This window comes from Amblyomma americanum, chromosome 6 (genome assembly GCF_052857255.1).
Source record: "Amblyomma americanum isolate KBUSLIRL-KWMA chromosome 6, ASM5285725v1, whole genome shotgun sequence".
NCBI lineage: Eukaryota > Metazoa > Arthropoda > Arachnida > Ixodida > Ixodidae > Amblyomma > Amblyomma americanum.
In genome coordinates this window covers 95,173,683-95,200,197 of record NC_135502.1, presented here as the reverse complement: position 1 = coordinate 95,200,197, position 26,515 = coordinate 95,173,683, and the positions used below count along the sequence as shown (strand labels likewise).

The window sequence follows — 26,515 nt, the reverse complement described above, 5'->3', positions numbered from 1 at the left end:
CTGTCGCTGGAATCTTCCGCCGATATAATTGCTTTCGCTGGAACAACATCTGAAATCTGAGAACAATGAAGTAAATAGCAAACTGCACTTGGTAAAGCCAATTTTAGGTGAATGGATGTGTAGCGAATGCCAGGCACGTTTCAAGAAAATGACTGTCTGCCGTCTTCGTATAGGGCGCATACACCTTACACATAACTTCATATTGACGAAGCAAGGCAAGCCCCTATGTGAATCATGTGGAGATGAGCTAATAGTAAACCACGTTTTAATTTCGTGCTGGTAACTGGAAACACTCCTTTCTCTCCTTGGAGGGTCTTTAGTGCTATTTTGAATAAATAAATAAAATAACGCACATATCATTCCATAAAGCATTGTTTTTGGGTGAAAATGGTTGACTAGTCCTGTATTTTTAGGTTCTTGAACTAAGGAAATTCTCAAAGGAAGCTAGGATGGAAACATTAAAGTCAAATAAACAACCTAACAAATTCTTAACCTCCTGTGTGCCGCACGGTAGCCTTAGAGGTTTATACGCATAAAACTTTACAAAACACAAAACACAAGTTGGAATCAGGGTCAGCAAGCCGCGACCGGCTGCTGATGGTTATTGTGCACCTGCCGGCGTTCGCATCTGCAAAGAGAAACCGTGCCAGTGAAGCGGGTCAGCGGCAGTGGCAAAAAAGTGGGCCACCTCCAGCAGAGACATGTGGCATTGGGGCATTTCGAGTTCCCAGGGAAGTGCAATGGAATTCATGCCACTCTATTCGCGTCATCCGGCCTAAAACTGCGTACCGCCGAAGCTGGAGCAGCTTGCTGTTCTAAATAAAATTCACGGGACATGCCTGTATTTTGCTGATGACTTATACCGTGCAAGGTGGCGCGCAATAAACAAACACCAATTTGAATCGCAAGGCACACGAACAAGTTTAACGATGTGTGTGGTGTTACTGTCTGCTCAACAAAACCGAAAGGAAGGCTATTACGTTCAGCTGAGCCGGTGAGACGAAAAGCAAAAAGCCTCCAGGACGACACTGAAGTTCGCCGAGCAACCAGCAGTGGCTCTTAGCTGCATCTCTCGGCACAACAAGACGCACGGGCGCGAAGGTGGGCGATGCATTTCCTCGAAGTTCTTAGAAGTTTGTGCAAATTTATGCAAATTCTTCAGGCTTCGGTATAGCAGTGCGGCGGAGCATGAAAGGGTAATTCGTCCCGTTTTTAATACTTTGGAATACGGATGTGCTATACTTCATTAAAGATTTTCTAAATAATTTATCAGGGTAGAGCAGTACATATAGTTTTCGAAGATATTTATAGAGGACAGGTATGGTGGTGCTCTTTGTTACAATACTCTTTCCTTTGTCATCATCATCATCATCATCATCAGCCTGATTATGCAAACTGCAGGGCAAAGGCCTCTCCTATGTCTCTCCAATTAACCCTGTCCTTTGCCAGCTGCGTCCACCCTACGCCTGCAAAGTTCTTTATCTCATCCACCCACCTAACTATCCGCCGCCCCCTGCTACGCTTGCCTTCTCTTGGAATCCACTCCATTACCGTGAAGGACCAGCGCGTATCTTGCCTTCGCATTACACGCCTCGCCCAAGCCATTTCTTCCTCTTGATTTCGACTAGGATGTCATTAACCCACATTTGTTCCCTCGCCCGCTCTGCCCGATTTCGGACTCTTATCGTTACACCTATCATTTTTCTTTTCACAGTTCACTGTGTTGTCCTTAACTTAAGCTGAACCCTTTTTGTTAGCTTGCACCTTTCTGCCCCACAGGTGAGAGCCATTAAGATACAGGTGCTGTATACTTTTCTCTTGAGGGATGTTGGTAAGCTGCGATTCATAATCTGAATGGCAGCTTTGTGTAAAGAAGCATTGTAAAGCAAGGCAATCACGCTTTGTACAGTTTATATTGTTACGGTTAAAGGATGGGAGGGAATATTGCGCGCGGTCTATCTTCCTAGTGCCGCTGTAACTTTTCATTGTATATAACCCAAGAAATCGTTTGTTTAATGTCTTGGGCCATGAAGTATTCTACCCGCCCACAATGTGACGTTTTCTACGTGCGTGGTTTTCTCGCATGTTTTGCTGCGAATTGCCGTAAATACAATCTATGCTACAGTCTACAACTAACCATAAACAGTACAATCTCATCCAAAAAATTACAGACGATTACGATAGTCGGCAATGTGAGATTTGAGTGCAGCTCTTCACATGCCACCGGCCAACGGCGGCGGGTGGCGTGTTACGTTGCTATAGCCACCCTCTGAGAGCTTCCGGTCACACACACCTTCCCGTTCTTCAACCCCTCGCTCTCGCCGTGGCAGGTGGCTTTACGCTCTGCTACTGCCTGCAAACACGCCACCTGTCACACGCCTACAAACGCCACCTGTCAGGTGGCGTGTTACTCCGACTTCGCCGACGTTGGCGGCTACAACGATGCGGAACGCAGTAACGACAGCGTAAGAGCTGCGCTCTAAAAAGCGGGCATTTTTATCTCAGAAATATTTGGTACAAAGTAGCTATATTCATTCGGTCTGGTGTACGAAAGAAAAAGCAGTGACTAAAATGCTTTTGATGAATTTTCTCCGTAAAAATATCTAGATGTTCTTCATGACTTTAGAAGCAGCAATGGGAGTTTAAAACATGACAGTTTCAAACTTGTTTTTCCAGCCGTTCCACTTCGACCCGTCAAAAATTGACTGCAGGTAACCCGGACGTTCTGAACTGGACGAAACGGCTCAAGACCTGTGATAACCAGCACTGACCACTGCCCACGAGGTCGACAGACACTCGCGCAAGGGCAGCAGTGTTTTCGTCACAGAGATGGCTCGTTCTCTGGCCTTTTGCCAGTTCACCGTGACCCTCCTGTCCATTGCCTTGCCGAAACTGACCACCTGTGATCCAGTGCTCTCGCTACATCGACTCCAAGAGGCGGTAAAGTCGGCTGGCGTGCAGATCAGCGCCCCTTGCCGGAGCCACATCCTTCGATATGGGCAAGAGTTTACTAATGGCACACCGTGGGCCCTGAAGAGTGAGTCGCAGTCTCGTTCTTCGTACTACTTACTTCGTTTGTAGGGCTGCGAGCAACGCAATATGAGGCATGTAATTGGACCACAAAGTGAATTCTTTCCACCCATTTTTTGCTCTCCCGTTCCGAGCGCATATGAGTCAAGATAGAGCCAAGATAACTTAAGCAGCGCCAAAAAGGATTCAGCTTTGCTGCCTTTAAAAACGTCTCGAATGTTCTCATTCTGAAACAAATTGCAGTGATAACATTACCAGTCCATCTTTCAAAAACCTAACAAGTTTCTTGTATGTTCGAGCAGCAAGGAGAAAAAGAAAGCGGTATATCCTAGTTCTACACAAGTCCATCTCGCCTGCATGCCTTTCGTTCATTTGTGGTTTCTTTTACGAACCCAGTGAAGGAGCAGTCAATAATAGAAACCGTATTACTGACGCTGGTTCTTTTGTTCCCCTTAACAATGATATCAGGTGATTAATTCTTTAAAGCAAAATTTTTAAAACCATGATTAAAAACACTTCTGCTTTTGCAGCGCGACCCGCAGCATACTGCTTGAGTTTTATTTTCGCAGGATACTGTCGGTGACATCGAGGCGTTGACTCACGCTATACAAGGCACCCTGGGTATAAAACACGGGCCACGGAAGTTGCGCCAGGGGCGTAAATTAAGCTGGTAGCTGGTCACGAGAATGAAACACAAACACTGGTCTACAACTACGCGTACACACGCAAGCACATACACACGCACACACGCACACGCACACGCACGCACGCACAAAGCTTATGTAATTTGAGTGTGTTACCCAATTTGGACCACAGCAAAAGAAATACACTGCTCCAACTCTTAATAATGAAACTCAGTTCGAATTCTTGGCCGGACATAGTAACGCATCTTGCCGTATTTCTTGTAGAACTACTCGCGTGGTTAAGTTTAGTGACAGGCACAGAATTCGGGAAAAAAAAATTGCTGCCATCTTGTGGCTTCACTGAAGAACACAAGCACAAATTCCCCCCAGTTTGCCAAGTGGTGCCATTGCATTTCAACTCGTTTACGTGACATAATTTCAATTTCGCAGTTTCCCACGGGTTAACCGTATGCACCACTCCAATATAAACCCTACGCTGACCATTGGCGGCAGCTGATTTCTTGAATCCTCCATTTCTCTAAGTTGGCTTCGATACCAACAGCCGGCCATTAGGATCAAAGCAGAACGACCTACAGAGAAATTTCTGTATCAGGTCGGCCAGTGGCGATTATTTCAAGGATACTCACGCGGTTTCATATCGTAGGTGAGTTAGCCTCACACGAAGAGCTATAACGCAGCTCCAGCGACTGCCGTCGACGCCATCCCTACATATTTGTATGCCTGTCATATTCCTGCTTTCCGACCGTCATCGTAAATACGTTTGATTTTGCTATGGCTATATCCTTGTGCTCGTTTCGAGCTGCTCAAGAAAGTATGCGGTTTTATTAACAGCCAAATTCAGCAGCTCGTTGAACGGAAGGGCAGTTTAGCACTGACGCTTTCAAATGAGGCAACTACTCGTTTCTCGCTTCACAGAGAGATATTCAGAACTCCTCCACTTCTGTGAGGACAAAGCAGCGTTATCTTAATGAACAGTTCTAGGTTGTCCGCTCGGTGCTACTTCAATACAACGACTGGCTTGCGACGACTATAGGTAGACAGACTAGAACAACATATTTTCTTTCTTTGTGCGTCTTGCTATTATACCGCCCAATACGTTCTCAGGCGCCTACCAACTATAGCTCAACGCCGAGCTTCGCTAATTTACACTTTTTTCCAGTATGGGCCCAACTATGTTTCCTCCTGCGAACACACCATCCTTTCATTCTGTGCGCGGCCCTTTCCCGTGCCTATGCCTATGTTCCACTTAGTTCGCCCACGTTCATTTCTGCAGTGTTTGATGGTTCGGCGAAACTGGACAGCGGCGTCTTGACCGGTGGTCTCACCTTCTTGGGGTTCTATTCGGAGTGCATCGAAGCCCTGCCCATGAAACGCGAGCAGCGGGCGCCGGAAGCTCGGAGAGTGCCTTTTTCGAGCCAGTACTGCCTGCTCAACGTGGAGTTGCCCGGCGACGCTTCGCCCTCGTCGAGAACGAAGGTGAGCGCGTGACCTGTGAATGAACGTTCCTAAAGGAAAAATAATCTGCTCAAGTGGCGCTATGTTCGTGGTGCGACGCGTTGAATCTCTACGTGGATTAAGTAAGAACACTCTCCGTCCATCCGTATATTCAAGCATAAGTACGCTATGTTTAATTATTTAGACTAGAAACTTTGGGCGCGAGCGTGCGTGACGTGTTTCACGGGTGCAGTGACATATTGTCTGAATAAAAGTACACTAGGCGCTGCAATTACAGTGCTATAGCAGCGTTAATATCTATGCTTGCTACAGTTTAGCCTTCAGAGTCTTAGTTCCATCACCTCCTCATATAATCTTCCATGGTATCAGGGTTCTTTTGTAGGTCGGTGGTAGGCACGTTTTGTGGTTCTTGCCATTGGAGGGCAGATTATGCGGCAGAGTATAGCGAAGCTCTATCAGGTTCGCTCAGTTGAAACTTCTCACCAGGCTATCTATAGATGTACCGTGGTTGCCAGCATTTCAACGTCAAGTACATGAACGTGCGTGTCACTGTGTTCTGCGGAGGACGAAAATGCACCTTCGCAGCGACGAAAAAATCGACAGGCAGCCTTCTGCGATAGTTGCCAGCTTTATGCAGTAGAGTGCCTCATTCGGGCGGTCAGTGTGTAAGTACATTCTAGGAGTAATGCAGTGGTATTTAACGCACTGATATATATGCTTTAGCCGAACGTGATCGTAGTACTACTCAGATGCTCACTTTCCCCTGTGCAGAGGCCACTCTGCAGAACCTCGTTTCATCCGTTGTTCTCTTTTTTCAACATGAAAACACTGCATTTTTTAGGAAAGTATTACCCATTCAAAAGGTAGGATTCGCTTCGCAGTGTTTCTTCACCGCTTCAAAGGTGGAAAATTGATGAAATAAATACGTGTAGTTTCATTCTTTCATAGTGTGCGCATTTTAAAAGGCGGGTGCTTCTCCCTAGACGCAGATTCTTCGTCTGGCGTTCCTGAAATGAAGTTAGCTCTAAAACGGTAAAAATGTAACGTTTAGCCCATACCTGCAGGTAAGTGCAAAAGCATTTTGGTTTGTTTGTTTCGACTATAGTTGCGTTACATGTGTGAGGGTCAGACGATGGGGCTGCGATGCTCGAGACCATAAAAAAAATCTGGAACACAACACACAAGCCAGGAATGGAACACGTGTCTGCAATGTTGAAGCCAGGGAGCAGGTCTTTTTCTTTAGGTATGACATAAAAGTATTTTCTGGCAGCAGGTAATAAATGCCGTCTCAACACGTATACTTGCAGCACTCTGGAAACATCAAAACACGTAAAATAATCAGGAGAGCGCAGAGCCCTTAAAGGCGTCCCTCCTCGCCTCGTCGTCTACTTGTCTGCTCGCAGCGCTTACTGAGAGATGCGCCAAGAGGAAATCAGCATCAAACAGCGCTGTACACAATCCCACAGTGGTGTGGTGCGGTCGATGGCGTGAAACGGTAGCGTTTGCTCCTTAACATTGCAGCTTTCGGTCTGGCTACAGCATAAGGGAGTTAACTGCGCCACTGGCGAGTTAATAAAGGTATCCTTAAAGAAGAGCCCGTTATTATTCTACAAGAACGTGACAGCTGAAGCAAAGAGAGAGATAAAGAGGAGGAGGAAAAGTGGATTGAGTGACAAATTGTGACAGTGTTGTGCGTGTGTGTGTGTTATGCCTTTTTCCCTTCTCTCTTCCTCCTTATAGCTGAAGCAAAATGTCTGCAAAAAAACGTGCCTACCAATCCACAATTTATTTCTTCGAGTCGTAACGTTCAGCGATAAGAACTAAAACGGAAGTAGTTTTTGCATCCGACAGGAATCAGTGCGGCTATTGGTGTGTCACAAAGATGCCTCAGTGGTTCTAAATGTTGGTAAGGTAAACTAGACCTCATGCTGACGAGTTCTTTAATGCCTGGTTATTGTTAGCTTTGTAGATAACCTTAGGCCTTGCACCAAACAATTTTCCATGCACAACAGCGGTCATATCGTCGCGTTTGACCATCGACGCTGGTTGCGCTTAGCAGGTATGTACACTTCGTTTCCAATGCAGCCTATCCCGGAGTTCTTCTGGAATAAGATACGAGGCAAGACATTGCGCTTTGGAATATGCATCCCCTCAACTTGCACCGAAGACGACGTCTGTGTGGTCGGCAGCCATCGTAAGTACTTAGACTAGGCCGAAACCGACGGGAGTGTAACATCAACCAAAACTTCGCTCCTTTTAAAAAGCAAATACGACTAGTAAAGGCTCTGCTTTCCTGGTATAGGCTGATTGGTGTTGCCTAGACTTACAGTACTAATTTCCGTTTCCCCGTCTTCCTGTTAAACCGACCACTGCGGCCACGTTTCGATGGAGGTGAAACGCAAAATCCACCCTTGTGCTGTATACGATGTCAGTGCGCTCTAAAGATCACCAAGTGGTCGAAATTATTCCGTAAAGCTTCACTACGCACCTCTCTCTCTTTCCTTGTTCACTTACACCTTCCTTCGTTAACTTACGAAGCGGTTGAGGTGTCCACTGAGAAGTGACAGTTAGCGTGCCTTTCATGTTCTTATAATCATTACACTGCAGACGTATTAAGGTGCGGGAGTCGGCCACTACGAGAGAAGCTTCAGAGCAAGTCTGTGGCGTCTCTTCTTGATTTGTGCCTATATGGGTCGCTTGCGCCTGGGCGTCCTTTTGGGTCTAGGACAGTCCGAAGTCACTGAGCGGCTTCATTCGATGCGTAGCAGTCTATAAACGCGCAGATAAGATTTCCTCACCCTTGTCTGGCTCTGCTGATGCCCTCTGCATCCGCCTAAAACACACCCTGTAAGAAAAGAAGGAAGAAGGGAGCAAAGGAAAGAAGGGAAATGATTAAAAAAGGAAAGAACCAAAGGAACAGAATGAAAGGAGAGAAAGGAAAACGGAAATATAAGATAAAAAAGCAAGAAGTAAACAAAAGAAATAATTAACAAACCCACGACGATGGTTTACGATGAAGGCCACTTGGTGGTGGAGATACCAAAACTCTAGAGCGTACCACCAAGATGGTTTTCTCGCATGCGGATTTAAGATTGTTTCTGCTGCACGAGATAACGGGCGCTTTTCTAGGGCCCAACCCACTCCTTCCTACTTGACTGCATGTAAAATGCAGAAATACCCTTATTAGGCACAACCTGCCGCACTTTAGACGAAATATCTTTCGTTTACAAGAAAGGTTTTCACGAAACGTCTCCTTGAGCTTCATTGACTTTCGTCTGTAAATTACTCGCCAAAAGCTGAAAGTTCAATATTTTCAAGCTACATGCAATCGACTCTGCAGCTCAATGTAGTAAAAAAAGGTCATCAGAATTTAGTACCTTGGTCTAATTATGCTGTCTAGATGTCAATATGAATGCCTTGAATTTCATTGTATGCGGGACAGTTACGTCGAGCGTTGTGAAGCAGTCCTACAGGTTTCCTTGATAATAAAAAAGAGGACAGCATAGGTAAAGTAAAAAGCATGCTAATTAAATCTCGTTTAGATCATTTGTGTTGATACAGGTTTTTTATACGAAGATATTCAGTTTTAAAAATAAAATAATTTCTGCCTGTTTTTGCTCACCTTATACAGTGAGCACAAATTGTCTTTGATTGCGGATAGAAGTGATATACTGCTTTTTTATAAATAATGAAACCTCGTTAATTCAAACTCGCTTCATTTAAGCTTCACTGCTGGCGTTTTGGTCCCCTACATATTAAATATAATAAAAAGGCTATAATATAGGAATTCGAATTTTTCCTAATCCCAGCAAATTTCTGGTACCCTTGGAATACACATTAACGAGAGCCGATTCCACAATATATCTAAGATTAGTCGGTTCTCCGACCAAAAAACTTACCTGTTGATACATTCACATGCACCAAAGTTCCCTGGCTGGACCACCCGCCGTGCTGGCTCACTGGTTAAGGAGCTTGTCTACTGAGCCGGAGTACCCGGGTTCGAACCCAACCACGGCGACGCGTTTCGATGGAGGCGAAACGCAAAAGGCGCCCGTGTGCTGTGTGATGTCAGTGCACGTTTAAGATTCCCAGGTGATCGAAATTATTCCAGAGACCGCCACTAAGGCACCTCTTTCTTCCTTTCTTCTTTCACTCTCTCCTTCATGCCTTCCCTTGCGGCGCGGTTCGGGTGTCCACCAAGTTATGTAAGGCAGTTACCGCACCATTTTCTTTCCTCAAAAAAACTACTTTCGTTTCACCTGGCGCTAAGAAAATGACAGGAATCGCGCAAAACACAAGGCACAGCAGAACTCGTGAAGAGCATAGCCTTTTCAGTACAAACTAGTGCTTGTACCATGCGCTGGTTTGATATAACCAAGTTCCTTTACAACAATAGTGAAGCCCTTCTCAAAGTGCAGCCCCACAACATAATGTCCCCTGTGATTGGGAAAACAACCGAACATCTTGGGAAGCTACAAGGAGCCTGGACGCTGATTGCAGTTGCGCTTCGACAGAATTCCAAACGAACGCCATGGCTTTTTCTGGGAACAATTGGCAGCGTACGTTCATGCCCAGAAACTGAACAAACGCTTTTAGTTGGCGCGGCTGCCACCACAAGCCACATGGCACTTAACTTGCCAAATTTTAGCTTTATTGTGCTAATTCCATGCCCCCATATGGTGAATTGGTCATCCTCCACTAAACATCCATGGATCGAGGCCAGTCCCCCGGGGGCACCACCACCGGTGGAGCGGCTGTTTCTATGGCAGCCACGTGTAGGAGTTTTGCGACCCATGGTGCTCTTCCCGAGCAACCACTCGCGATCAATCATTCGGAGACGCGACCCTCCTCCGAACTCACCCGAACTTACCAGAGTAACTCTGGTAAGCTCAGGTTAGTTCGAAGTACAAGCCAAGAAAAGAACAAGACAAGATGACAAGATTCTTGTTCGGGGTTGTTACGTCTGGAGTAGTGCTATCGCACCAAAAAATAACCCCACTGAGTTAGACACAGCGCTAGCGACAGATGGCGCCAGCTGGTGATATCTACGAAAGCTGGCGGGGATGTCGCTGCAGAATGTTCTTTTTTTTTCTTTAACTCCACCAGTGCTACAGGGACTCGGCGGCGTTAAGAATACGACGTACGCCCAGTGCTCGCCCAGCAGAGAACCACACGTCTCAAGCCTAACCCTCTTGGTCGTAACGTAAGTGATGTTCCGTCAGTAGTGTGAACGTCTGATAGAAATGTGCCATCTTCACTCAATTAAGTTCATTCGTAGCACTAGTTTATCGACCACCAAAGCAGTAAAATAAAGGGGCCTATCTTAGTAAAAACATTCGAAAAATATTGTCTCGTTGGCATCAGTCGCCCGGTAGCTGTTACGGTTTATGGCAAAATTCACTGATGAAAGAAGTTTCAAACAGACAGAACGCCCCCTCAGTTTGAGCGAGTTTGATTTTCAGTGATCTACCGATCCTCGTTTGGTACACGTTGCCATGTCCAGCACATAGATGCCACTGCATGAGTTCATGCGAACAAAAGAGTAGTAAACTTACTCCCTCCAGCTGAAAATCAGTGTATAGCGTTTCATTGTCGCCATGAATTACCATAATGTTATAAACATAATTATGACCAAGCTAAAATCAATTCGTTTTATCATGAACAAAAGCAGTACTGAGTGCTCCAGCTGCACTAGCAAAGGATGGAACGAAGCCAACGTATAAAACTGTTTGAAGGCTAAGCAGCAGCTCTCGCCATGAAATTTCAGCCGCTGCTGGTCGCGTTTCGAAATACTGCGAGCCTTAATCGTGCAGTTACGAAAGCAACAGGGAGAAAATACTCTGTTTATGATGTGCCTCACGTTTCAAATGCAAATTTTGGCAGAGACAAAGATACCAGAAGAGAAAAATAACGAGGTTAGCGGTCGCTCTGTCAAGACCGTTCCGCGGTTTTCCCGGTCCCCGAAGTGAGCTGCCATATGACTCAACCCGGTTTCTTTTCATCTTCTTCCCACTTGCAACTCATTTTTCCAGAATGGGTTCGAACAAAGACGGGAAGCATCCGGTTAAATGTCAAGGTTCTCAGGTTGCGGGTGCCGACTAGTGACAGCAACATCATAGCTCATCGATTATTTTCATGACAGCTTTTCGCCGACTTCCTTCTTTCCAAATCCGACAAAATATGTGGGGGAACACTGGGCAACTTCTTGCGTCATTTCGAGTCTGAAGAAATAAAACCGCGAAAGTGAGTGGTAAGAAGAATTGCGAAGCAGAATCGAGGGCTGTTCATGGAGGACCACTATATCTTCAGCGTTAGCGACATCTTCCCTTAGCTGGACCGCGGAAACACGTGAGCAAAACACCTTATTGTACCAACGTCGTTGGGTGTCAAGGGCCGATGCTCCTTAGTGAGCACGAATGCTGACTGCTTGGCCCTCTCCCGGGATGGCAAGCCGGCATGCATTAAACAGTAGATGAGGGCAACGGGCGGTCGGCTCTTTGAAGCAAAGTGGCCCTATGAGAAAGAGGGATAGGGTAACCTGCTATTCGTGGCCTGAGAGAAACTGCCACATGCGCTCTACCCCATTCTTATCCTTATAGTTATTTCCCTCTCATGATCCGGATCAGCTGTCACTGCCTGCCCTAAGTAGACGTATTCTTTTTCCACTTCCAGCACCTCGCGGCCAATTGTGAACTGCTGTTCCCTTGCTAGACTGTTGAACATTACTGCGGTTTTCTGCATGTTAATTTTTAGACCCATCGTTCTGCTCTGCCTGTCTAACTCATTGATCATGATTTCCAGTTCACCTCCTGAATGACTCAGCAACGCAATGTCAGCAGCGAATCGCAGATTATTTAGGTATTCTCCATTTACTCTTATCCCCAACTGTTCCCAATTTAGGCCTCGGAATACCTCCTGTTTAAACAGGCGGTGAATAGCAAAAAGGATTAGGACTCCTAAATTACTTGCTTGCTTAGTTGCAAACCAGCGGCAGGCCCGGGGATGACCAGGGTGCCGCAGGCGGCGACGCTGAGAAGAGGGCGATGGAGACGCTCCAGCCTGGGAAGAATTTCCCGGGTGGGCGGTGGAGACACAATAGAGGCACAAGACGACATCGCTGGTCAACGGGTCCTTCAGCGAGGAAAGCTGACAAGCTAGAGTCAAGCGCGGCTACCGTGGCAGAGATTGAACCCGGGCCCTTCGTTTCAGCAGCCGAGCACCCTACCCAAACAGACCCCTAGGCTGGGCCCACCTATGCTCTGGGTGCTGAGTTTAAGGAGCAGGCCTTCGTCAGACATTTTCGTATTCCATTTTTCTCTCTCCTCGTCCGAACATGGCGTGGAAATACAGCTCTTTGGCTTTAACTTCGCGAATCAGTCCACATATTTGACAGCGATGCTATGTGTGTATGTTTGCTTGTGCGCGTTCGTCTTTTTGGTGAGTATATTGTGACAGGCTAGACAACGACGAACTGTGCAGCGGCGCGGGCATGACTGCTTGCGCCAGGCCGTCCGCCATTAAATCATGCTGTAACCATCTGTCCCCTCGTTTCATTCATCGGCTTGCCGCCGCGTAACATTTGGTGTAAGGTGCGGGGCACCTTCACCACCATCCTGGTCCCGGAGCATCGGCATCCTGCGTCTGCCGTGGTCGTCCTCTTTGTGCACCACGTCCGTCCGCTCCGCCCGGCTGTGCCCAGCCCGCCAGACCAGAACTCACCTCGCCACTCACCAAAGCCCCATCCCCCGCCTCGAGCACAAGACACGACGAAATGACGACGCTTCCGATACAAGACCGTATGACCTCACCGACCAAAGAAGCTGCCTACAAGTAAGAACACAACCCCTCCACCCCCACTCCGGCCTGTGCCGTTCGGTGCATCCATGTGCTTCGGCCGAGAGGTCCAGGCGAACTGTGGGCCAGAAGCTTCGTGGGCCAGCGCTCATCAGCCGATCGTCTCATCCACTGTGGCGGCAAGCCCTTCTCCTCCTCTATTCAACCATTTTTCACGCCTATCGTCATCTACTGTGTTTCACTTTAGTGCCGATCTCGTTCGCGATCTGGAAGATCGCTCTGCGGTCCAGAGTAGTGTAACGGACTAGATGACGGCGAACTGTGCAGTGGCGCGGGCATGAGTGCTCGCGCCAGGCCGTCCGCCATTAAGTCATGCTGTAACCATCTGTCATCTCGTCTCTTTGATTGACTTGCCGTCGCGTAACAATATGTTGCTTTTGTTGTATAAGTTGTATTCGAAAAGAGAAAGGTTTTACATTTATTTGGTATGCTAGTGACATATTAGATGGCTCACTGGTATGAACTGAGAAATTTTCACTTTCCTTTAGATTTGCGTTGCTCGCATACATCATGCTGATTGCTGGTGCCACGGTCTACGATATAAAAAGGCGATGCCGAACTTCGAAGCCGTCTTCGAGTATCTTCAACGATCTTGATCGTCCAGGGATGTCTAAAATGCAACTGGAGAAGGGACCTCTCTCTGAGCGCACTGAAGGTAAAGTATTAATTAATTAATTAATTTATTAATAATGCAGTCAATCAGTTGAATAATGTTTATCAATAAATCAATGTCAATCTGTAGCGTAAATAACTAATAGCTAATTATCAAGTTATTGTTCAATAAATTAGGCAATGCTGAATGCTCAGAAAGGAATTCCTAGTCCTTGTGCTAGTAAACTGAGAAACACAAAAAAAGTTGCAAAATTCGGTAAAGTTAAATGTATTCAATATTGCCCGTAAATACAGACACTAGAGAACTCCAAAATAGGCAGGCATTTAGGCTCTAAAAGTTAAAATAAACAATTATAGAGCACAGATAGGTGTCTTGGGCGACACACTATTACCAACAAATAAAAAAAGCATCTTTAATAATAGATGCTTTCTGCCAACAGACTCAAATGAGATAAATGAACAATCCTTAGTTCGACATCTTCAAGCTGTTAACGTAAAAGAGCAGAGCACGATCGCTTAGCCGAGCATGTAGCCTGCGAAGTCTATGAAACACGCCACAATTAATGACATTCCCAAGTTGTCTAACTTGGAGTTCCTTCTGCTTTTAGTAAGCACAGCTCTGTATAGTTTGAGAAGCTTCTTTTTACATCGCATGATGCTTGTGAAGTGAGCTTTTTGAAAGTAACAGGGGCTCAGGCCTTTGTTCCGCATACAGCTGTTCTAATTTGGAAAAATTCGGGAGTCACAAGTGCCACCTTAAGGTTATCCCGCGAAAGTGTTAATGAGTCCCTTCAGTGGCCTGGCGTCCTTCTTGCATATCATTGCGCAGACACGGACCCAGTTCTTAATTTTATTTTCTATTTTTTTTTGAATTTGCTACAATGCAAACAAGGCATGTCGTCAAACAAGTTGAACGAACGTTCCCCAGTGGTAGAGGGTTAGCGCGCACCACTCACCACGATGAGGGCAGTGGTTCGATTCCTGGATCTAGTGGTTCGATTCCAGGATTTATCATTTTGTTTTCAGCGCAGTTCATTTTATTTCTTGAGAGGGACTACGTAGTGGCGCTGGAATGACATCAGGACTGTGTAGACCAATAAGGAACTGTGTAGTTACATCCACAATGTTGTACTTTGTGATCTTTGTGAGGTTTCTCTTACCCGGCCGAGGTCATCCGGTTTTGCCGTCGCGACTCTCTCGAACAGACCCAATCTTCTGGGCACGCCAACTACGACGCCGGGATTTCTGTTGAACGCGATCCGTATCTCTATCGCGTTAATATATTTTCAATGTCTCTAATTTTTTATGCCAACTATTTGATCCCCCTTTGTAACAGCATTAACGACCTTCCTTTCCAGTCGCTAAAGTGCTGCATTTACTTCTTGAACTGCCTTCAACAACTAATTTATTGAGATTCCAGACTTTTCGAAATTTGCGCTCTTTTCCATTCATGTAGAGAAACTTGCATTGATTCTTAATTGCCAGGTACCCTTCTACGTTCAATTTTATCAACACCCATTTTCCTTTTGTCACACACACAACGTTATCCTTGATTTCCTGGCTAAGCACTTGGAAGAGTCGAGAATAGTATATTGCGGAGTTTGTCTGTACAATCTCCATCGAGTCAAAACAGACTGCAACGGCAGAGCACCTGAAACAGTTTGGCGCGGACGTGACGCTTGTGGCTGGGCAAGATGAATGTGAGCAGTAATTGAGTTTACTAATGACATGCCAAGTAAAATGCTTCAGCTCAACCCGTTATATATCCTTGGGCGAACACTGTGCTAACGTCACTGGTTGGCGTCCACCCATCTGTAAAAGGTAAGAGACAGTCATTACATTAGGAGCAGGTTCTCAGTTCATATGACTAGTCACCTTTCTTTATTAGCTGTGTTAAATTTTCCTCTTCAATATTCGCACTCCACAATGCTTGCCTTTATTGCTGGCCGAGTTTTGCCTGTAAAGTATAATGCCGCTGCGAAAAGCGAATACACCAATCAACGTGACTGGTCGATAATTAAGTTGGTTAACAGGCCACATATAGCCTTCGGAAACGCAATCTACGCTGAAGTTATCTGTGACTTGGCGTGACGTCTCGATGAAAATCCTGCGGGCTTTGAACTACAGCTTGGAAGCTCCCTTTTCGCGAACCTCTCCATGGGTCCCTCCAAACGCGATTGAGGGGTCCATTGACACATGGTTCGGTTATGCGCCTTTTATTTCCTCAAATTGATCGCAGTCTGCAACGCTGTCAACGCCAATGAACTCAATGAATGCCGGCAGCCTATTGCTTCAGTACCACGTTTCTGCCATGTGACCAACCAGGAGGCTTCACTCATCCCACAGCTTACGCCGAGAATGCAAATAGAAGTGCTTTGGCATTGAAAATTATGTCCACAAAAGTTGACAGACGATCTGCAGGGACGGCATCAGGGCCACAAGTCAACGATAATTTAATTCCCTTGAGACTCTCTCGAACAGGGCGTTCATCCAGAATCAGGACGTAGAATTTTTAAGAGCTTTAGCTCTTACTACTTACGCTTGTCAAAGACGCGTCTGTCTGCAATGAAAATCGAATTTACCAAAATAGTAACCACGTGACCACACTATATCACATAGCAACAGTGGGCGCGTAACGCCTCAGTTCATACTTATAGTTTCGATCCGTTATATATGTGTTCTATGCGTATGACACCGCATAGAACACTGTGCGACGAGCAAATGAAAGAATCTGAGGAAAGGAAATGGCGCAATAACTGTCTCACTTCTTAGTCGACACCTCAACCACTCCATTGCATCACAGTTTTAAACGGAAGTCTGGGAAGGCTTACAGCAATTGCCAATGAGTATGCCATCGGTTCGAATCGGTGTCGCAGGCTAGCTTTCAACTTTACTACTACATGTAAGATACACGCCACGAGAAATCGTATGACACTGCCCGAAACGCTGTACGACAAATGGTTGCGTCCTAATGCTGGCACGAATTTCACCACATGAATGACGCCACATAGAGTTTGGCCAGTGGCACGCATGTACAGAGTGTTTCAACTAATATTTTACACAATTTTTTTTTAAAATAAGGTTGCCAGTGCTGTAGTACACCAGAATACAGCTAAGATTTGCTAACTGTTAAAGTAATTTTTAGTAGTTATTTAATTACTGACAGGTGTGTAGCCCACCGTAAGTAATATCCATATCAGTTTTTAGAATCTCCAAAACATGGTTACCCTCGGCGCTGCGGCCCAACAAATTTGGCTACATCTCGCCACAATGCACGCGCTTTCGAGAAGCTTGCAAGCAAAGCAACCTCTCCAATGCAGTGACTCATTTGTTGGGCCACAGTGCCGAGGGTAACCGCGTTTTCGAACTTCTAAATACCGATGTGGATATTACTTACGGTGGGCTACACGCCTCTCATTAAGTAAGGAACCTAACTGTAATAGTTACAAAAATAATTACCCAGTGTTAGTTATCCAGCTTGTTAGCATGTCTTAGCTGTATTCGGATGAGAGAGAGAGAGACTCTTTAATGAAGAAACAGAGAATTTAGCCAGCGTTTCAATATCGCTGGCATGCTACTTTGCGTAGGGAGGGGAATTTGGGAGATAAAGACTGAAGGAGAGCAGCGTGGAAGAGGTGGAAAAAAAAACGAAGATAAAATGCAGCCATGAAATGGATTACACCACTGAAAATGCTATGACGACAAAAGGATCTTCTAACTCAAAGAGCGTATTTTTGAAAATTGTGTAAAGGCTTAGGCCCCGTATAGACGAACGAAATGTATACGATTGTCTGAACGGGCGGTGCTGGGCTTGCTGTGTGCGTCGTATACAGCTGCTTGATGACGTCGCCCTTTTTGCTTACCACCGCTGGGATTTTCTGTACCATCTCTGAGTACACACATGCATGTACACGCACTCAGAGACGCAATAAGCAAATAGAAACGTATACAACGTCTTCAAAAATGTGCTTTCAGCAAACCTTAAGCGACTAGCAGTGCTTTAAAACGCAATGTATGCTTAAGTCACGGCGTCGATGAGTTCGTCGAACTTCAATTTCAAGGGCAATCACGGCTCCGGCGTAGCAGAGCAAAGTGTGTTGTTCTAGGAACTTCGTGGCTGCCTTTATTGCATCGCCTCTGCTTTTTCTGTCTGTGCTTTTGCTTTCACTGTTGCAGACGAATATACGAACCGCGTGCTGCTGTCATTCTCAGTCGTCACGAACGCCGAGAAACTGTTCAGCACCGGGAACTCAAGTAAAGATTCCCTAGCCGTCATCCACGGCATTCGGGCTTTATCCATGGCACTCATCATACTCGGCCACATGACTGAACATACGCAACATAAGATGGTGTTTCGTAAGTAAAGCTGTCGTTGAGCGTACGGGTCGCGCTATAGTCTGATGCAACTCCAGATCGAAGCGGCTTTTCCTCGTTGAAGGACCAACTTCCAGACAATAGATTAGGCCGACTCTCATGAGTGTGCTAGCGCGGCAATGCAGGAGTGGCCGACGAAGGAGGATAGCCCCTCCTTCCATGGTCGGGGATATAACCCCTCCCTGCATAGTCACGCCGCTCCATGCATAGTCACGCTAGCACGCTCATGAGAATCGGTCTTCGCCATTGGCTGGAAGTCGGTACTTCTACGAGGAAAAGCTGCTTGGTTCTTGATTTGTATCCGACTATAGCTGCACAAAAGTGTAGCATTATATGAATAATTAATAGGGGTGTCGGCACCTCTGGCCGTTCTGAGAATACTAGATAAAACTGAATTTAACAAAACTCGATTTTACGAAGTTCCAGACCCAACGAACCAATAAGGAACCCCCAGTCAGTACCCATTGAATTCATTGTTATCATAAACCCAAAATAACGAAACAATCTTGACTACCATACCCGGTCTTACGAAGTTTTTCCGGGAAAAATGAGTTAAAGAGTAAAAAAAGGGGGGGGGGGGGGACTTCTGAATTTTTCTGCTCACAGTGCCCCGCAGCGTGTTGATGGCGTGCCAGCAGTAACATCTATGCGCCCTAGTCACGGGCCTAGATTTCTTTCGTAGGGACAGCAAACTGGCCTGCTTCACGGAACAACGAATCCGGCAGTCGGCCGCTCTTCTGCGTTTACACGCGATAGCATTAGTGTCCCCATACCCACCGGTGGTGCCACACCTTGCCACTTAGAGGAGTGGTAGCCGAGTGTACCGCCTGCCACGGGTACTACACGGACAAACCAGCCAAGGGGTGGCAGGTGACAAAGTATAGCGAAGGAAACCCCCTCTCCTCTTCCAGAAGACAGGAGGATGAAACCGGAAGATGGCTGGCACGTTAAGAACCCAGAGGGTGACTACAGTGGAAGGAGGAAGTTCTGACGCGGCCGGAGGCATGCACTACCTGATGGGGGTTGGCGCGCTCACGACGAGGTTCTCATGCTATCAGATTGTAAGAGCTGGTGGCCAGTAGGTGTCCTGTTAATTTTTCGATCAGCGCGAACAAACTGTTCGCGTGGGCTTTGTGAAACTCACTTCACAATTCCTTGTGCCACCCGTTTGGTTATCCAAAGCGGAAGATACCAGGGAGCGGCTTCGGTCACTCGTCATTGGCATGCGTCACCAATCTCACGGGAGATGCAAAAAATCAAACGGCGATTGCAGCCCTTGTGATGCCAATGATGAACGCTATCCGCTCCTCAGAATCGAGTCTCAAACCTCAGTTGTTATTTTGGGCGTCTCTCGGGGCGTCCCTTAGTTCTCTTTATTGCTACTATTTTTGCGCAGTAGTGAGAAAGCACGTAGGCAATACCACCAAAGGAACCTAACATCTCATTTTCAATATATTTATGAAGAAGAGAAAGCTATAAAATATAACTAAGAAGCAGCATAGGGATAACAAAGAAAAACCAGTGGTTGAAAGTTTTAAACGAAACCATTGTGCATTATATTGTCAACGGATCTAAACATTGTGATAATTGGGGCATGCCGCCATTGCCTCTATAGGAATGCCTGTCCGCGAAGAGCACCTATGTATATGCTCTTCCCGAATGGCCAATGAAAGTAAACTTGCGAGACAAACTGACCCAGACAATGCGCAGCGCCCGTTGATTAGGTACTTCTGCGGCGTCATTGTGTATACGCTGCCATGCGTATGAGACAAATCCAATGATTTCAACTCAAAAAGGCGCATTCCACGTGTTCTCTTTACATTTGTTAGATGGGGGCGAAGCGAAAGGAGCTAACATTTACAGTTCAATCAGAGACCTTTGAGATGCATTTCTTGTCATCAAATACTGAGGATAAATTGCAGTTCCTCGCTTCTGTATCTACATATTATGGCTTGTTAATAAAACTATCTTACCGTTCGTGTAATGCATGGCCTGCATATGTGATTAAAATCATTATGCTTTGTTCACTTCTATCATATGCCCTCTAATTTACTCTTCTAGAATGTTTCAAACCCCACGTGCACTCACATAGACTACGATATTTAGATATACATTTAACTCATTTTTACTCAAATAGAAATTCAGAATTGGCTTCCGTGATTGGTGAAAACTGATGGAAGCAATAAATGCACTTGTCAAGTTGCTTTTTTTTTTTTGCAGGAAATGCAGACACTTTCGCAGAGGAGCTTGCCAGTAATGCAGCAGCACAGATTGTGTCCAGCTTGGTACTCGTCGTGGACACTTTCTTCTTTTTAACGTACGAAATTTCGCCACAGCTCGTGCTGACGGCTTTTCACGCTCCGAATTTTCGCTAACAACAGGTATATGAGGAATCCCTTTGCTACACTGTTCCGTGCCTCTTTAGCATCTTCGGCGCGCCGAGTTCGTAAGTAGCTAAAAGAAAAACTAACCTCGTGCACGATCTGCTGTGATTAGCGGACGCCTATACGATGCTCAGCCTGAGTTGCGATAGCACTAGGAGCCCGTTGAGGCGTTGCCGGATCATATTTGGTTCGGTTACCTCACATCCGGTCGTCTCCCAGTCTGGTAAGATCACGTGGTATGTGGCGTCACGCTCGCTCATTTATCACAAGTCATGACGTGACCACAGAGCACATATTATGCTTAGTCATACCACGTATCACACACACGCAGTCGCCATGGACATGACACAGTAGCATTAGTTACGCTAATCAATTTAATTATTCATGATTAGTCTTCGTCATGATGATAGACGACCACATATCACATGTCATCTCTAGTCATACATGTCATAATTGACATCGAAAATCAAATACGGCATATACCGCGTTCCGACCGAGCGTGACATTAGTCACTGCCAAACGGGCCGACAAGCTATTTATGCCATCGCATGAAAGGAAAAATTGACAACGCTTATACCGGATCATTAAATCGCGGAATTGAGCGCCAACTTGCGTAAACGTTGCCAATTTGGCCTCCCGCCCCTGTGCAGTGACATAGGGTTGTTTTCAAGCCTTTGGCGGTGTCTTACACCGGGCGTCCCCCCAGACTACAAGGAAAGCTGCTCAAGCTGCGTGCGTGTGGTGCTCACGTGATCACGGGTGGGCGCGCGCCCATAAAAAAAAATTGTTTTATGGAAAGGTGGGAGCGAAAGAAGAACGACGTGCCGTAGTGGAGGGCTCCGAAATAATTTCGACCACCTGGGGTTCCTTAACGTGCGCTGACATCGCACAGCACACGGGCGTCTTTTGCGTTTCGCCTCCATCGAAACGCAAAAGGCGCCCGTGTGCTTTGCGAGCCTGCCTCCTCCGCACGTTTCGCTCAACCGCCAACAGGCTACCACGTGGAGGTGGCTGCAAACGCGGTCGCAGCCAAATCCGTGGACGTGTTCCAGTATCTTTCCCGATTTGGTAAATCCGTATTGTCAGCTGTGCGGCGAACCTGCCAGCTTAGACCCCATAATCTGGGACTGGACGGAGGATCGGCCTGCGGCAGATCTAGTAACATCTCCTACGCTTGAAAAATGGGAAGCTGTTCTCGCCAGCCGGTACCCGGACGTTCAGTCCCGGGCCACGGTAAGAGCGCAGAATGTCGCCTACAGACTTAAACAGCCGGCCACCTGGAGGGGCTGAAGAAACCCAATATCGCCGTCCTCTTAGTGACAATAGATTTTCCTCTCTCTCTAGGGTCTTTATTATTCTTTCTATTATTATCCGTTCTGCTATTACTCTTCTTTCTCTTGGCCTGGCTAGGCTTTTGTCTTGTTCTTCGCCCTTCTTTTCTTTTTTTCTCCTTCTTAATCCTGTCGTCTTTGGTTGCCTTGGCTTGCAGATTACTACAACTACTATCACGGGCCTAATTACACGACCACTCGGGGTGGGGTCACAGTTAAGGCTTTCGCTGTAAAACGAAGAAATTGATTTTTTTTCCAGAGACGAAAGTGAGCTACTTAGCTGGCGAGCATTATTCGTTTGAATTCCATAGTGGTTCATTCGCCTCTCCCTCTACTTCCAGAGGCTTGCTGGTGGTCTACTTGACCCTGAACCGTATGAAGGAATCAGGAGGCAAAATGAACTGGTGGATTTTCTACTTGCATCGGTATTGGAGGTGAGCTGTAGCCAGGCCTGCCTCGTACCGCACGACCTATTCAATATTGCACGCAACAAGTCCAGCTCTCTCGGGCAAAAATTTTGAAAATTGAAAAATTGTAAGACACTGTTATGGAAATATATATGATTGTAGCAAAATCTTTCTTTTAAAGTGTTTCCAGCGATCGCATCAAACAGTTAAGACTCCCATAAAAAACCAATGGGGAACAGTTTTGACAATAGCCAAAACGTGAATAGAACAAAAATATAAGACTGGCGTCGGGTGATCTGCGGATATATCGATTGTTATAGTGAAATCTTACATTATAGGAATAAATTGCGTTCCTAAATGGTTTTTCGCACAAAAATGCTTTTGACCAGAATTGCTGGGTATGTATGCATAAAATGTATGATTTAACATGGCGCGCGGCAAAACGGCTCACGACAAAGATGTCCTAAGAAGACCAATTTGTAAGGTTATTAACGCACTTAGCTGTGTGTCCAGTGCCGTACTAAGCTGCTGTATAGGTGATCATATGCCAATATGTATGTCCGTTAAAGCACCCGAAAGAGCACCAAATACGAAGAAAGCATGTATAAACTTGCAAAGCATCACTGAAAACTCTCTAGAGGCTTTCCGCATCGACATACAAGGTACTTGCTGGGATACCGTGTTTTTACAACATACAGCACAGGAGGCTTATGATACCTTCATAAGTCACTTTGTGACAGTATACAAGAAACACTTTGTCTCTAAAGAGCAAAAAATAAATAAAAAGATTCGGAAGCCTTGGGTAACCAATGAGCTTTTAAGGAAAATTAGAAAACGAGACAGGTTGTATGCGAAATTTCTAAAAACTCGAGAACCCTCACATCTCAAATTGTTTAAGACCTTCAGAAATAAGTTAACTAAAGAGTTAAGAATAGCAAGAGACGCGTATTATATTCAGGAATTTGTATCCTGTGCCGGACAGACGAATAAACTGTGGAACAAGGTAAATGCTCTTACAGGACGGAAACAGAAGGGAGAACAACCACAAGAGATTTCGTTAAATGGACGCTTAGTGAGAGACCGGGAGCTTGCTGATGCATTTAATCGGTACTTTGTAACAAAAGATACTGATCAGAATGCTCGTCCTAGCAATGACCTCACTGCACCTAGAAACAATAATTCCATTTTTTTCGCGCCAACTGACAGTGATGAGGTGTGCTCCATTTATCTCAACCTTAAAAATTCACGCAGCTGCGACATAGACGACCTACAGATACGGCCTGTTAAATATGCCATACATGAACTCGCCCCTATACTGGTGTACATTTATAACATGTGTATCTCTTGCGGGGTTTTTCCCGACAGAATGAAAACCGCAAGAGTAATTCCTATTTTTAAAAAAGGCGACAAACAGAATATAAAAAATTACCGTCCAATATCGATTCTCCCCATTTTTTCTAAAGGTTTTGAGAAAATTATCCTCAATAGGCTGTCTTCATTTTGCAGTAAACACCAGCTTATAACCGAAGCACAGTATGGATTTCAGAAAAAGAAGTCCACAGAACTAGCGCTTTTAGATCAGAAAGAGCACATATTAAGAAACTTTGAAAACAAGCTTTTAACTCTCGGTATATTTGTTGATTACACTCAGGCGTTTGATCATATCAACCACAATATTCTCCTCAATAAACTAGAATGGTACGGCGTAAGGGGCACACCACTCGCTTTATTATCTTCCTACCTCAAAAACAGGCACCAATGTGTCTCATTAAGCGAATTCAAATCGCAAACCAAGGGCATAATCTCAGGTGTACCACAGGGAAGTATTCTCGGGCCGCTACTTTTTAACATTTATGTTAATGATATAGTATCGATTTATCAAGAAGCAAAATTTATAATGTACGCAGATGACACGAGTATTTTTTTATCGTCCTGCAATTACACAGACTTAATAAGAATGGCAAATGAACTTCTCGGGAGACTTTCGATTTGGTCGAAAAAAAATTGCCTACAGGTTAATTGCAGTAAAACAAAAGCAGTAATTTTCCGAACTCAAGGAAAAGAAATCCCACAGTAGCATAATATAATGTTCGAGTCTATGCAAATTGAGGTTGTTAACTCAATTAAAATTCTTGGTGTAACCTTCTCCAGCAGCCTACAATGGGACGAGCATGCAGATTCAGTCCTCAAGAAGCTAAGCAGTACGGTTGGTATGCTAAGTCGCAATCGACACATTTTTCCTACTTTCGTTAAAATACTTTTGTATAATGCCTTGTTTGCCTCGCACATTAATTATGGTCATTTAGTATGGGGTACAACGACCCAATCAAATGTTAATAATATATTAATCATGCAGAAAAGGGCTCTACGTATTATTGCCAATGTATCCTTTACGGAACACACTGAACCACTCTTCGAGAAGTATAATATAAGAAAGATTCACGACATTTACACATACAGACTTCTGCGGGATTTTTACTATAGCAGCAGGAAACATAATTTTACGATAGTGATAATCACGAACCTGCATCAGAATGTACCTGCCTACACTACACGCCGCACAGAAATATGGAATGTTTCGAGATACAGAACTAATTATAGCAAACAGATGCTTGAGAATAATTTACCAAGGTTGTTGAATTCCCTAATTGAAATGGGTATCGACATTCTAAGCATGAACCCGTCAAACTTTAAAGCCTTCATGCGTTCCTATACTGCATAAAATGTAATATATTTTTGTCTTTATTATTTCTTTAATACCTCTGTCTCTCCTTCATACATATTTGTGAATGTTTCTATGTTTTGTTTTGGGCTTTCTTTATTCACTTCTTGTGTTCTGATGAGCTGACTGCCGCCGCTGCTCTGCCAAGTGTACACCAGGATGCAGGACCGGTCAAGCCTCCAGGAGGCTTTTTGCCTGCCATCCTCGACATTATATCTGTATGGTGTAATGTTGGAATAAATATTTGAAATTTGAAATTTGAAATTCATCATCCCAAAATCTTTCAGGCGGAGAATTTAATACAGAGCAGTGTTAAGACTAGCTGATGCACGAAGACTGAAGTCACAGTGTGTTATAAGCAATACAAAGCTCTCAGTATCCAAAGAAAATTGCGTTGTTGAGGCAACGTATTTTGCGTTCCCTCCAGAATCGCTGCTAAACTTTTTCACAGCTCAGCCTATAAGCTTGGGTGCTTCAATACGCGCTTTTCTAACAATCACTTGTGTCTGCAGTCAGCTTGGATTATTCATCGCTAAGGCCTATCTCATGGGCACGCTGGTCGGTCTTGACCTATAGTGGTACCGTGCCTGCGTCTGTCGTCGATTTACTTGCAAATAGACAAAAAAAACGTTTCTTCACCTCAGAGTGTCAGGATATGGTCTACCAAGAAATCGTGGCTTTCAGTTGCAGCCACTAGCCGCAACGTTATTATTCGTACTTAAAAAATAATCAGGACTTTCGCGAGCCTTTGAGCTAGAAATTACAATCGGAAGTTGTCGGCTATAACTTATAACTCCCCTCCCCCTGGCAGCGACGGCCATATTGAAGCAGCCTGAGTAACGCCTTGATCCGACAGTGCCATCGTCTGCTGCAAAATTTGGCCAGACGCCAGACAGAAAACAGGACACAGGCCATTATTACCTCTGTTGCTTTTGTCGCCCTATCGTGACTTCTCCCATCATCTCTCCGAACTCCCGTATGCTCACTGCACGCAGTGCGCAGCTCAGTTGTTCAGTCGCGAGCAAGCACGCGACCTTCGTATTATGTCGTCACAGTAATGCCTGACTGTCAGACGGTTCACGAAAAGTTTTGAAAATTCAATTACAAATTACTCGCTGCACCAAATGAGCCGATATTTTGCCCAGTAGTCCCGAGGTGGATAGCGAACAACAAACAATAAACAGCTTGAGTGTGAAAAAAGGCTCCATGACCCCTTTAAAGAAAGATTAATGGTGCCATAAGTAAAGGGGACATATAGTTAAAGAATCAGGCAACGTTTCGGGTCTTGATTCTTCTATATTTGATTCGCTTAAGCCCGCGATAACTCTGTCGGGTGAGGACTCCCTCCACTTTTATTTTTCCCTTTTTCGTTTCTTCTCGAAGGGCCTAAAACCAGAAAAACAAGAGCCGTGTAGTGTTTCCTTCAGTGCTACAGAAATTCTAATTCGAAACAGGGGGAGCAGTGCTCAGGAGTAATTTTTTCCATGCGCCTGTTTCACAGTGCACGGCTTCTGTCGTGGACAGGCGGTATCAGGACACACACCAATTTTCATGCAAGCATTCTAAATAGAATATCTATGACGACCACAACAAATTAACACCGCCATTTATATTTGCTGATGCCAAATCGTTGTAAGCTGTTTCTGCTGCACTGTTCGATTTGTCGCGAAAATTGTTCAAGGCCAACATGTCATGCAACCGT

General features: G+C 45.3%; 1 protein-coding gene across 1 annotated transcript in view; it reads left to right on the top strand.

The window, feature by feature from the left end:
• The first annotated feature begins 7,223 nt into the window (after positions 1 to 7,223).
• Positions 7,224 to 26,515, top strand: part of LOC144094842 (nose resistant to fluoxetine protein 6-like) — a 47,238-nt gene continuing 27,946 nt past the window's right edge. The window contains exons 1-6 of the mRNA XM_077628729.1: positions 7,224 to 7,323; positions 10,236 to 10,332; positions 13,472 to 13,638; positions 17,772 to 17,951; positions 20,190 to 20,286; positions 22,026 to 22,118. Coding sequence (XP_077484855.1) covers positions 13,494 to 13,638; positions 17,772 to 17,951; positions 20,190 to 20,286; positions 22,026 to 22,118 — 515 coding nt within the window. The 5' untranslated portion in view covers positions 7,224 to 7,323; positions 10,236 to 10,332; positions 13,472 to 13,493. The remainder of the gene's footprint in view (positions 7,324 to 10,235; positions 10,333 to 13,471; positions 13,639 to 17,771; positions 17,952 to 20,189; positions 20,287 to 22,025; positions 22,119 to 26,515) is intronic.